Source organism: Mobula birostris, chromosome 19, assembly GCF_030028105.1.
Source record: "Mobula birostris isolate sMobBir1 chromosome 19, sMobBir1.hap1, whole genome shotgun sequence".
In the NCBI taxonomy this organism is placed as follows: domain Eukaryota; kingdom Metazoa; phylum Chordata; class Chondrichthyes; order Myliobatiformes; family Myliobatidae; genus Mobula; species Mobula birostris.
The window spans coordinates 51,761,218-51,775,237 of record NC_092388.1 but is presented as its reverse complement, the minus strand read 5'-3'; the positions used below and the strand labels follow the sequence as shown (position 1 = coordinate 51,775,237).

The window sequence follows — 14,020 nt, the reverse complement described above, 5'->3', positions numbered from 1 at the left end:
GTACCCACTGTCTCTGCCTCACATAAATCTTTATCAGTTCTCCCCTCAACCTTTGGTGCTTCAGAGAAAAGAGCTCAAGCTTGTCAGACTTCTCCTTATAGCACATACCCTTTAATCCAGGCAGGGTCCTAGTAAATCTCTTCTGCACCCTCTCTGAAGCCTCCACTTCTTTAATATGATGGGACCAGAATTGAATGTAATACTCTAAGTTTATCCTAACTAGAGTTTTATTAAGCTATAACATAATTTCCAGACTCTTGATCTCAGTGGTTTGACTAGCAAAGGCAACTATACCATACATCTTCTTTACCATCCTATTAACTTGTGCAGTTATTACAGAGAGCTATGGATTTGGACCCCAAGGTTCCTCTACACATCAACACCAAAGGTTTACCATTGCAGTGTGGTATCCCTTTGCATTTGATTTCCTAAAGTGTAACACTTCCAGCTGCTATTTCTCTACCCATATCTGCAATTTATCTACATCTTGCTGTATCCTTTCGTAATCTTCTACACTATACAGCACCACCAATCTTTGTATCATCGATGAACTGAGCAAAGGTGAAGGTTGATATGTAGGTTGAGGGAATATAGTTTGAGAATATGCTGATCAGATGGGAATGTGGATGCGATTTTACTGACTATCTAAGAAATCATTTATACTACTTCGGGTTTTTTTTTTTGCATCCTTGTGTGTTTTTTTTTAAAAAGTCTTCTTTTGCTTCTATCCAGGGTGAAAATGCAGACCCCTGTTCTTTGTCTGAAGATATGGTAAGAATTAATGACTGAACCCAGGAGCTTTGTACCACCAAGAAGTGAATGCAACATGTGCGTTTATGTAGTGCGTCAAAAAATTTGCCAAAGTTGCTTCGCAAGAGCATAAACAAACAGAATTCGTCATTGATTCACAAAAAGACTCTATGTCCAAACATTTTGTTAAAGTAATAGTCTTATAAGAATGAAAGTGAGAATGGTTTAGGGAGGAAGTTCAAGATCTCGGATGAAAGCAAGGTTTACCAATAATGGATTAAAATTGGAAATGTGCACCAGAGTTGGGAAGCAGCATGATTATAAAGGGCTTTGAAGAGAAAGAAAACTCTAGTGATATGGAGGGTGAGGACACTGAGGATTTTGAAAATTAGTTCAGGACATGCTGCTTATTTAGCTGAGTGGTAATAGTGGAAGTGTGGTGAGTGGTGGTAATTGAAGTGTTATTGGAATTCAGTGAGAGGATATGGTCACAAAATTTTGGATAACTTTATGTAGGGTAGGGAATGTGAGACTCTCCACATAGCATATACATATTCCCTAAAATCAGAAGATACTGAGAAACAAAGTTACATATCTGTGGAAAAAAGATCATTTAATGTTTGAGAAGTGGCGAGAAGGTAGTTGAACAAAGGGAATGTCTGTAATTGGGTGAAACCGCTGAGAATAACAAGACAAAAGGGACAGATAGAAATTTTGAGCATCTTTGCAAAGAGAGGCATGCCACATAGAACAGTACAGCACAGGTCCTTTGGCCTGTGATAGCTGTGCTAACTTCTGTATCCTTCCATTCCCTGCCTGTTCATGTTCCCATGTAAATGTCTTTTAAATGTTGCTTTTGTATTTGCTCCCTACCACTCCCCTGGCAGAGTGTTTCTGGCAGGCACCTACCAATGTTTTTAAGGAATCTTGTCTTGTAAATCATCTTTAAATTTTCTCCCTCTGGCCTTAAAGCTGTGTCCTCTGGTATCTTAATTTCCTCCCTGGGAAAAAGATTCTGATGATCTACCCTATGTCTCCCAATTTTATATGTTTCTGTCAGATTATACCCTTGGCCTTTGATGCACAAGAGAAAACAGACCAGGGTTGTCCAGCCTCTCCTTGTAATTAATGCTCTCTAATCTGGGCAATATTGAAAATTGACTTATTATGGCAATGTGTACCAAATGCAGTGAAAAAATAGCACTGATACTTTTCTGCACTGTCTCTTGAAATGCAGTGACCAGAACTGCACACAATACTCCTAGCCAGAGCTTTATACAGCTGACTTCCTGATTTTTACACTCAATATCCTGACCCTGATGCTAGTATACTGTATGCTTTCTTTGCCGTTCTATCTAGTTGCATTGCAGGGAGCTATAGACTTGGACCCTAAGATTGCTGTTAGAGGTTCTGCCATTGAGTTTTTTGCATAATTTTGTGGTTTTATTTTAGATTTCCAGCATCTACTGTTAAATTAACTGACACCTCCCTTCTAGGAATGTCAGCCTTGAACTTCTTCGCTCCCCAGCATGATTCTCATCTGTCCCTTGCGCCGTGTTCACCCTCAGTGGTTTTACCTTATTACAGATGCCCCTGTTGTTCTGTGTTCTGTCCCAAAACTAATTTCTTTCTTTATTCTTAGTTCTGATGTTCAAATGTTTCAGATGTTCTGAGATGGGAATTGTATCTTGTTCCATGGATGCTGTCCTAATCTAAGCTTTTCTAGCATTTTCTGTTATTTTTATTTCATATTTCCAGCTTCCACATTTATTTTTTACTTTAAAGTCATTTGGTAATTTGAATGCTTAGATACTAATGAACTAGCATAGAGCAGAATTAATTATTAAGATCAGAATATGGTGATTACATATAGACTTTATTGGTGATGATCACATTGTATACCATGGGAGGGAGATGCGTTAGGTTCAAGAAACTTTGATGGTAAATCTGTACACTAATGCAGACATTAGTTTTGTAACTTAATGACTGCTTTTTAAACTTGCAGCCTTTCATGATTGGAAAATTCTGGGCGGGGCTCAAAACAGAAAATTTTACATTTTGCTCCCCTGTTTCTCTCTGTATTATTTTATTCTTTTCTGGGCTATTACTGAACAACTACTTCCTGGGCATTCCCGATGAGCCTGACACAAAAACATGTGGACATCTAGTTAGAGAGGATTGGATGGGAGGATTGGTGCATGGATGGAATGATCCTTGTGTGAGGAGGTCATATTTGATCTTCAGTTGTTCGGGGGAATGAATGAATGTTTTCCGGTAAAGGAATGCTGTCCTACCCAATGTGATTGTTAGGTGAGGATCAGTTAATGCAAATGTGTTGAAGAACAAATGACTCTAGAGACCAGACCACGCAGTGATATCTTTATTCAGCATGATATAATGAAGAGCCAGTAGAAATGTGTAAGGCTGTGAGTTGCAGAGCAATTTCGGCAGATATTTATACTGATGAACAGGCAAATACTAGGATGCAAGTTAATCTGTTACACAAGCAGATTACGTAACCAGAAGCAAATAAGTATATCCGTAGCACAAGATATTCATAATCATAGATCAGATAAGTGACTAAATCATATGAGTGCATGTTCCTCTTTTTGGCCATCTGTACTCAGTGCTGCATCCTGATTATGAAAGACTATGGCTGCAGGTCTTAGCTTAGGACATTGGGTTACAAAGTTGAAATAGAAATATGCGGGTTAGCTACTTATTCATTAACCCTTTTGCTGACCCTTTTTCCACAAAATGTGTAAAAGAGATTTGGATAAGAGATGCAAGTTTGAGAGGTTGTGTGTTGAATGTTCTTTGTTTGAATGAAGGAGAGCCAGTGGATAAGTAGCGCAAACAAACCTACTGAAGTTCATTTCCTGGGAAGGCCTTCATTCTTTTTAAAAACAAAAGCATAATGTAGAGCACCCAACAAAGGACTCACTTTGTATCAACATGTCCTAATTTCTCCTCGGATTATTCTAAGTGAATGTTGCATTTGAAATACCATCACTATGTGCATGTCTGATGTGGAAAACTGATTTTTGCACAAGTAAGAAGGCACCAGCAAACAACGTAACCGAATGGTGTCAAGGTCTTCATCGACGACTACGATGGATGAACAACAACTTGCAGGCAATTCATGAAACTACTTTTATTTCTTTCAAATGTGATTGTACTACTAAGCTGCATGTGATTGGAAACTGTGATTTACATTCTGATGGTGTCTTTTGGGGGCTGATTGAGCAACCTGCGCTTTGTTGTCTCCGACGGAGTTTGGTGAAGTTTGGACTGGAGTGTGTAACCTGGAGGCCTAGTAGCCTGTAGAGAGCATGATGGATTCCACTGGTTCTCTCTGAGGTATCCAGCAAGTTTGAAGTTGGCGAGGATGAGAGCAGAGGACGGTCCGGTGTTTGGTGCCGTCTACTTGTGTTTGACCGGTCTTTCTCTCCCTGTTGGAGGGAAGTGCAGAAGCCTTGGGTTCCATACTGTAAGGATTGATCAGCATGGCTGTGGACTTGTTTTGGGGGACTTTGAGGTTCTTGTTGCATGTGTCCTGGATTCAGGTTACTTTTTTTTTGCTTTTTTTGAGCAGTTGATTCGGACTGGGGTACTTTGGTGAAGAATGACCCTGCGGCTAGCAGTGGATTAGTGGCATAGTGCAGATTTGAACAACACTGAATACTGCTGAACTCCTGGTTTGATGCTTGACATTCTCTGTGTTGTTCACTCCTTTTTGTCATTTGTGCAATTTATTCTCTTTCTGAATGTTGATTGCTTAATGTTTTCTTGAAAGGGTTCCATAGTGTTCTTTTTGTTTGATGGCTGCCTGTGAATCTCAGTTGTATTCTGTATACCTACTTTGTACTTTGAACTTTGAAACATAAGGTGTGATTTAATTTCCAAAATGGTGCATTTAAAGGAAAGGAAAGGCACGTCGCATCCGGAGTTTCTCCGGTTAGCGGATGATTTCTCTCCGTGCCTCTCTGATCTGAAAAATAAAATTGTAGTTCTGTACTTTGGGAAACTTTGCTTTTTTCAGTAGTGTGTATGAAAGTCAATGTAATGTGAGTGAATTGCCTGGCAAGTTGCATGGCAGAGAGCTCATGACAAAAGTTACGATTCCATTGAAACAAAGGATTATCGTGGATGTCAGTAAAGCATGAGTAATGCAAATTTCTTGACTAATTTTGAAGTTCCAGTCACTTTCTGTAGGAAATTGCTCAGACTTGACAGTATAAGTTCTAATTATAAATATCGGAAAAGTTAAGAGGAACATGAGAAAGTCTGCAGATGCTGGAAATCCAAAGCAACTCACACAAAAATGCTGGAGGAACTCAGTAGGTCAGGCAGCATTTATGGAACTGAATTAATAGTCAACATTTCGGGCTGAGACCCTTCTTTGGGACTGGGAAGGAAGTGGGAAGATGCCAGAATAAAAAAAGGATTGGGGGGAGGGGAAGGAGGCTAGCAGGAAGGTGATAGATGAAGCCAGGTGGGTGGAAAAGGTCAAGGACTGAAAAAGGAATCTGATAGCAGAGGAGACTGGACCATAGGAGAAAGGGAAGGAGGAAGGGACCCAGGTTGTGATGAATATTTTTAAATTGAATTGATGATCATTGTCTTTGAACTTCAAATAATGGGTGCTTGTGGCTCCATTGCTTCTTTCCTAAATACTGATTCAGCCCTACACACAAAACAAATTTTCAGGTAACTTTCTTAAATCATATAATTTTTCAGCGAGTGGGTGAAGTTGAAGATAGCAAGTGGTACTCAATGCTCATTGTGCCTCCACTACTGAAGGACAGCCCAGCTGCCCCCTTTCTCGGTGCTTACTATCCAGACTGTGTGGGTATGAGTCCCTCCTGTGCCAATACTAACCGTTACCACAATGAGTACTCCAGTCTGAAGATGAATTCATCAGATCATAGCAAAAGCAATGTTCAATCACCTGGTAAGTTAACTAAATTAAAATCTGATAATATAAGCTTAATCTTTATTCACAGATCTTGACTTTGTGTGAACCATATTCTGTTAGTTTCTGGTGCAGTGTTTGGGCATTTTCATAAAAATAAGAACTACTTAGGCTGGTTATACCATAATCCCATAACTCCTACAAAAGTATGCAGCTGATAAACTAATATTCTAGATGGATGTTTTTGAGCTGCTATTGTGAATCATATTATTGTGTTATATGTCCTCTTACGGTGATGAAAGCGGGGTTGAATTTTTATCTTGCAGCTTTTTAAGACAGTTGGTTTTCACGCCGATTGAAAGAAGACAAACAGGAAAACACGATGTATAGAGAATACACTACATTGGATGTTAAATTGCAACAGTAATAAACCGGGGGAAAAGACAAAGCGCGAGCATGTGTTGTAAAGTAGCTAGATTATGTAAGATTGGGAAAAGGTTATCTGGGTCAGTTATTCCTTAAGTTTGTGTCAGGGATGTGATTGAAAATTAACACTGATTGCATGAATGTATGTTAATGTACATTTTTGATAAAATGATCTTATTAAAATGCACTGCATTCATCAAATAATAGAGAACAGTGTTAAAGTGGAAATGCTAATTTGAATTTAATTATGAAACTTCATAATTTTCAATCCTATTCCAAACTGTATTCAATTTTAAAGTGTCTGTTGCCTGTTGTCTGATCTATTTATAGTAGCAGTTAGGGAAATAGAATTGCTTAAATTACCCATGTACCTGATCAATAAATTGGACTAACGGAATTTGTTGTGGTCAGTTGCAGGAATGAGTCCTTACTTCCAACCTTTCTATCAACCCAATGAGTGTGGAAAGGCCCTTTGTGTGAGGCCAGATGTGATGGAACTCGATGAGCTGTATGAATTTCCTGAATATTCCCGGGATCCTACAATGTACTTAGCATTGCGAAATCTGATATTGGCTCTTTGGAGCATTAATTGCAAAGTAAGCCTTGTGTGCATAACATTGTTAGATTTCATTTTGTACCAACTGACCTCTTCATTTCATTCTTTTCACTTTGCTTTTCTCACTCAATCCCTTATTCTTGATGTTACCCATCTGTTCTGAGGTATGCTCCCACAGACAAGTTTGATTTTACACAAGATTATTCTGTATACGAGTCTTGGAACCATTGAATATGAGGCACTTTATCTTCAGGTCATATTGTATGTTATTTGTACTTGCAACAGAAAAGGATTGTTCACATTTGTAACACTTGGAGATGTTATTTTGTGCCACTTGACATTTTATTTCACATCCACTTCATTCGATATATGAGGATTTTAAGGCTAATTGCTACCCTCTGATTCTGACTAACGATGGAGATGGCTGCTTGCATATAAGACTTTCTAGATTGAATAAAAACAGATGACATTAATAAATGCACAAGGCAAATAAACTGAAATTAACTGAACTTGTTATGTTGTCTGGTTTAAGATGGCATTGGTGAGGCACAGTGCTGACTTGCTGGTAGCAAACAAAACGATTAGCTACTTTATTAATCAAACCTTTTTTTGGAAATTATTTCAATCGATAGCCTGTAACTTCCCTTTCAGAGATGAGCTTTTAAATCACCTGCACGACTTGGTATTTTTACGGTGTGAACTGAAGTCTCGAAGATGTAGGACGGTTGTGGCGTGGTGGGTATGGCCTGATCGAGGCAGTGGGGTTGGGGCATGGGCCTGAGAACTGGGAATGAGCCAATGTTTGGCCATTGCTGGAGTGGACTTGGAGGCGTTTCAGACCGGCAGTGCCGAGGTGAGGCTGAATTGAGGCGGTGGGGGCCAGAGTCAAGAGCATAAGAATGCTGTAGGGCCTGGGTCCAAGAGTGAGGAACAACCCAAGGTTTGGCCAATTTAAGCACCAGGTCAGGGTGTTGGGGGTGGAGAAGAGACAGGGGCAAATGTTCAGTTTGCTGCTCGGCAAAGTTTACTTGTCTTTGCGCTGAACTGAGGCTTGCAACTATGGGCTCCTGGTCTGGCTGCAGTGATAACTGGCTTCATGGCTGTGGACTCACTTGCATGAACTTCAGTTCTGAATGTTATTTTCTTACTTTGCTTGCCTCATTTGTTTTCTTTTTCTGCACTTTAGGTGTTTGACAGTCTTTTTTTAATGTGTTCTATTGGGTTTCTTTGTTTTGTGGCTGCCTTTAAGGAAAAGGATCTCAAGGTTGTATATGCTATACATACATGCACGTGTGACCGGTTGGTATTTTCTCAGAATATTAGTGTGTATTTGTGTACAGTTTGCATCATGTATTTCAAAGTAAATATGCAAGCCTGAAAGAACACAGCATCTGACGTTCTTTTTTTTGTTCTTTGGTTGATGTTAAGTTGTGTTATTAGAACAGAGGAAATAAGTTCTGTAGCTGGTAGATTCACTCAACATATGACTTATATTTAAGAGTGTCTTCGAAGGCCTCCGAACCGCTGCGGAACAATCTTCAATTTGGTGTTAAAATACTGTTTGTATAAATTGCAAACATTTTTGTGTGTTTTCACAGTTTGCCTTTGTTCTCTCAGCTTGATATCAGAAATGTGAGAAATGGTTAATACAGTAATGATATGTAGTGTGGCTAATATTTGGAAGCAGATGGAATTGAATAGGTCTGTTTGCTCTTGGTCCTCACTTGATACTTTGTTAACTGAGAGGGCTGCTCTACCGGTAACTGAGGATTTCTTGTGTTGATAGTAATCAGCAATCCTGTTAGTGCAGATTTATGAATAAGGAATGAAGACAATGATGCTGTGTTCTTTTTTGGGGTTAGGCTAAACAGCAAAGTTGAACCTTTTTTTTCATTCTTTTTAAAATTGGTATTGCATTGTCTTGAAAAGCAAATGCAGATGCTAGAAATAAATTAAACAGAAACTGCTAACAGAGTCATTAACCTGAAGTGTTAACTCTCTTTCTCTGCATGGACACTGCTCAACTTCAGGCATGTTTTCCAGCACTTCTGTGTTTTTATTTTGCCAGATAATCTACCTGCAGCATTAACTCTTCTTTTCCGCTGACAACAGATGCTACTTGATACTCTAAGTATTTCCTGAGTATTTCTAGCTTTCTCCTTTATCTCAAATTTCTGCATCACACAGTTCCACATGTACTTTTTTGTTCTCTAACTGCTCTCATTCTTCCTCTATTCATACAACCTCAGTCAGATCAGGTATAAGGAACATGTATTCATTTTCCTCTTGTAGGTGGCACCAAGACAGCATTGGGCTCCATCCTATTGCAAGCTTTGTTCTCTATATGCACTCTCTCACCAATTTTTCAGTTCTGGTGAATACTCATTAACCTGAAACATTTAACTCTGTTTCTCTCTCTACAGACATAGCCTGCCTGCTCATCCCCTAGCCTTTTCTGTGTTTATACTCCATTGAGTTATTCAGCAAGAATATCCAGTATTCATTGACTAATGGTGATCATCATTTTGCCACTTGTTTTTATTTTCCCCAGTTTTCTTGACCAAATGATATTCATTGAGGTGGTGGGGTGGGTTTGATTTTATTGAGACTCTATTCTTCAGAACGCATCTCGTTGTTAAATATGTCCCTTCAAATTGAAGAGTAGTGCTCCTTGTATGTCTAAGTCACAGATTTGTCTTAAATATGGTTGTGTTATCATGTTCCCTTTGGTGTCAGATCTATTCTTTGCGTGTTACCTGTCTAAATATGTAAAATGATTTTGGAATACTGTACCTTTTATGATTTCCAGTCAATGATTGTGGAAATAATTGTATATTAGTTTAACCTTTGCTGCACCACTTCTTCATTGCTTATTTATCTTTGGTAGTGAGAGCTTTACAGGGTTAATAATGCTATATTGAAGGATCTAGATAAATGGCTAGAAACTGGAATTCAAAAGAACTGTTAATGAAACAATTTGAGCAATAGATCAAGTAGCTTACTCTGATCTACTGTTTAATCGTAATCCTTTCCTTTTGCCTTTCATTTGCAGGAGGTTCTCACCCCTCAAAAATGTGCAAACCACATAGTTGTTCGAGGACTTGTTCGTATTCGCTGTGTAATAGAAGTGGAGAAGATTTTACATTTTGTTACAAGAAAGGGCTTAGTAAATACTGGGGTCCTGACAATTAGTCCTGACTATCCTCTCCTGCCCAGCTGTTATCATAAGGTTAGACTGTTTATTTCTTTTGTTTGGTCTTCATATAGGTTTTTTAAAAACTTAAGTTTAAGGTTTGTAGGAAAATAGTTCTATTCTGAGTTGTTTTTTTTTATTACTGATGAAAACGAAGGTCAAATACCATTCAAAGAATTATTTGCTGTTTAGTGTTAGGGTTTACTCTGGATGCGATCTTACTGAGAGAATATGTTCAATTTGACTGTTTAGATATTCAAAGTTAACAAAGAAAAATAAACAGCTGAATGTCAGTTAAGATGTTTATGTTTTTCTTTTCTGCAGAAAAATGTTATTGTTGTTGGTGCTGGTGCTGCAGGCTTAGCAGCTGCACGGCAGCTGCAGAATTTTGGAATTAAAGTAAGATGGCTTTTTAAAATTTCACCTAGATTTTGAGCACGAACACCTTAATCTACTGACTGGCATAATCATATTAATGAAATAGACCTAATATGTGGTAATTAAACCAGGTAGTGTTGAAAAGAAAATCAGTGCGTGTGAAATCTTGTAGTTGCCTGCCTCAGAGGTCTGGCTTAAGTCCCTTTTTTATCTCTGAAATCTTCACTGGTTCTGTAGCATTCTGTGATATGTTTCTCTTGTTCCTGCATGTTTGCTATTTCTGAATTTAATTGCTGCATCTTTAGTGCTGCTTTCATCTTACAGCATCCTAAGTTTTGGAATTGCATTCTTTAACACAGTCCACCCTTCCTCCTTCAAATAGTTGTTCAAAGCGTTGATCCTCACTGAAATATAGTTGAATGAAGTTTGATGCTGAGAGCAACACCAATTAAGCATGAAGTGACAACACAGGACTTCATCCATACAAAGAACAAAAGCTACATGGAGCAGGCATAACTAAGTAGTCTCACAGTTACTAAATAAAATTCTGCAGTCCCGCCAGTTTTGGTCGCCAGTGGTTTTGGATACAGCACTCACAATGAAAATTGAAATTGTTTCAAAAAGCAGGCTATTTTCAATTGTCTTCACCTAGAATTACTGCATTGATGATCTGCTGCAGCCACCTACCATTGCAGAAGCCAATCCTCAGCCAGTTCAATTTGTTTATAAATCACGTGAGAGCAATGGATACAGAAAAAACTACGGGACCATACAAAATCTGCTGAACTATATCTTGAAAATAGACACTTCAAAGCAAGCATGTTGCTTTCAATAATTAGCATGCATCTCCCGTATTGCAGATTCGTCAGGTTGGAACCTCATTTCTACACAAACTTAACACTTTTCCTGACATCCACTTTGATCTCTTCAGTGCATCTCAATTGGTCCTCTGGTTTGACTGTATAATAGTGAGGGATATGCTGAATAAAACATGAATGCCCAGTACTGAACTTCCAGATTTGTCTGTCTTTCCCTTTTAACATGATGATAATACTTGCAACATAATGTAGGATGTTCGCCTTGTGCGGATAACTTTATATCCACAAAGGCTGAGATGCCTGTTCCTTTTGGTACTGTCCTTGTTGGTTCACAACCACCTGCCACAGACTCAGTTTGGCTGTTACATGCTTTATAACTTCATCTGGTTGTTTGATACCTTTAGCACTTAATTTTCACACCTCCACCCAAAATGCTCTTCTAATCTCTGTTTTCATTTGGCAATTAAGGGTAAATTAGTGGGTGGTAATTAACTGGTTCATGTGATATTTTTGGACTTAATTGAGATTCATTCCCAGTGATGCTTTGTTCTGACTTTATACCACGTTGCCTCACTCTGGTATTTCTGTTGGGGTGGGATATAGTCAGGGACTGTCATGTTGTCTGGAAGGTCTGGCTCCATGAGTGTGGTTGGCAGAATAATGATTAGCTAGTCATTCAAACTAGATACAAGTTTCCATATCTTGGTAAGATTTACCAAGCTGAAAGTGATTGTCATGTCTGAGTAGAATCCTAGAGTACTACAGCATAAAGCAGACCTGTTGGCCCATCGGGTCCATGCCAAACCATTACCTTAATGCCCTCGATCCGCACCTGGATCATGGCCCTCCCTATCCTTCTCCATCCATGTCCTTATCCAAATTTCTCTTAAATGTTGCAATTAAACCCATCTCTAGTACTTTTGCTGACAGTCATTTCCACACTTGCATCATCCTCTGAAGAAGTTCGCCCTAGGTTTCCCTTAAATATTTTGCCTTTCACCCTTAACCTACGACTAATTCTAGTCCTGCCCAAACTCAATGGCAAAAGCCTGCTTGCATTTACTGTGTCTGTATCACTTATCAGTTTGTTGTTGTCTTCCCTCATTCTCCTACGCTCCAGGGAATTAAGTCCTAACTTATTCAACCTCTCTCTGTAACTCAGGTCCTCAAGTCCCAGGAACATCCTTGTAAATTTTCAATCTTATTGATGTCTTCCCTGAAAGTAGATTACCAAGACTGCACAAGATACACCAAATTAGGCCTCACCAACACCTTATACAACTTCAACATAACCTGCCAGCTCCTGAACTCAGTACTTTGATTTATGAAGGCTAATATGCCAAAAATTCTGCTTATGACCCTATCTACTTGTGTTGCCTCTTTCAAGGAATTATGAATCTGTTTTCCCAGATCCATTTGTTCTACCACACTTCTGTGCCTTGTTGCTCACTGTGCAAGCCCTATTCTGATTTGTCCTCCCAAAGTGCAACATCTCACACTTGTCTGCATTAAATTCCATTGACTATTTTTCAGTTCAGTTTTCCAACTGATCCAGATCCCACTGCAAGCTTTGATAGCCTCCATGCTGTCCACTACACCCCCAGTCTTGGTGTCATTTGCAAATTTGCTGATCTAGTTTACCAAATTGTCATCCACATCATTGATATAGATGACAAATAACAATGGACCCAGCGTCATTTCCTCTGGCACACCACTAGTCACAGGCCTCCAGTCAGAGGGGCAATCATCTACTACCACTCTTTGGCTTCTCCATATAAGCCGATGTCAAATACATTTTACTACCTTGTCCTGAATGCCAAGCGACTAAACGTGAATTAGGTACTGCTCATCTAAGAACAGGGTCTAATTGATCAATTTGATTCTATTGGTTGAGTACCAGATTGAGCCAGGATCATCAGCTAAATTTGAGATCTTAGGACTCCAGCACTAGCCACAAGGCTTGGAAATTGGAAGGGTGATTGGACCATAGAGGACTGGGTGCATTAGATGGCTGGACACATATGAGATGAAGGGTAGGGCTCTAGATGGTAGTAGGTAGACTTGAGATGAAATAGGGAAAAGGTGGAGAATAATGCCTGCAAGAGAGTTCATAGAACCCTGAGCCTGGCAAAGACTGCGTCAAACTACTGTAGCATGGTCAGGCTGCAATGATCAGGGTTATATGTCAGGCTTGAAACAGCTGGGGTACTAGCAACTGATAGAAAACTATGTCTATTACTGTATTATTAGGATTTACCAGTTACTTGACAGCATTTTGCAAAAGTTTCTAAAATGGTCAATGTGCATTTGTTCAGGCTGCGTATTGGGAATTGAAATATTGCTTTCTCACCTATTAAGGAAGAATCATAACTAAACGAACAGAAGGGAAGGATGCATCTATCTCTTTCCATCTATGGTATCAATAGTAGCTCTATATAGTGTATTTTCATGAAAAATAGGGAAATATTTGCTCCTTGCTAAAAACTTCTGAAGTCTTCCCTGTAAGGTAAAATAATAGATGTTAATAATTTGAAATAGAAACATAAGATATTTGAAATAATCAGCAGGTCAGGCAGCATTTATGGAGAGAGAAACAGAAGAGTATGTTTCAGATCTATTATTCATAATAATTATTTACCTCTGTAACTAAAGAACTGAGATGCGGTTCTTTGGTGGACAAAAGGTGACAATTGTTATTATTTGATTGAAGCCTTTTTCAGTTTGGGATGTCTATGTAACAGTACATCTGCATCGATTATTTTTGTGCTAAAGAGTCATAAACAAAAGCTGATTAAAACAATGAATGGGAACTCAAGCTAATTTTCTTCTGCAATATTAGTGCAGCTTAATCATTTATTACTGAGGCTGAGAGACAGTTGCTGGTAAAGGCTTTAAACCCAGAACTTTGGGGATGCATGTAGGTCTGTGACTCATACTTTATCCTCGTGAAATATTCAGAGTGCTATTCTCCTGGTGGAAAAAAA

General features: G+C 38.9%; 1 protein-coding gene across 5 annotated transcripts in view; it reads left to right on the top strand.

Moving 5' to 3' along the window:
- Positions 1 to 14,020, top strand: part of LOC140212590 (lysine-specific histone demethylase 2) — a 63,105-nt gene that overhangs the window by 26,676 nt on the left and 22,409 nt on the right. For all 5 annotated transcript variants that reach the window (XM_072283568.1, XM_072283571.1, XM_072283569.1 and 2 more), the window contains 5 exons: positions 733 to 771; positions 5,491 to 5,704; positions 6,503 to 6,687; positions 9,700 to 9,876; positions 10,165 to 10,239. In XM_072283568.1, coding sequence (XP_072139669.1) covers positions 733 to 771; positions 5,491 to 5,704; positions 6,503 to 6,687; positions 9,700 to 9,876; positions 10,165 to 10,239 — 690 coding nt within the window. The remainder of the gene's footprint in view (positions 1 to 732; positions 772 to 5,490; positions 5,705 to 6,502; positions 6,688 to 9,699; positions 9,877 to 10,164; positions 10,240 to 14,020) is intronic.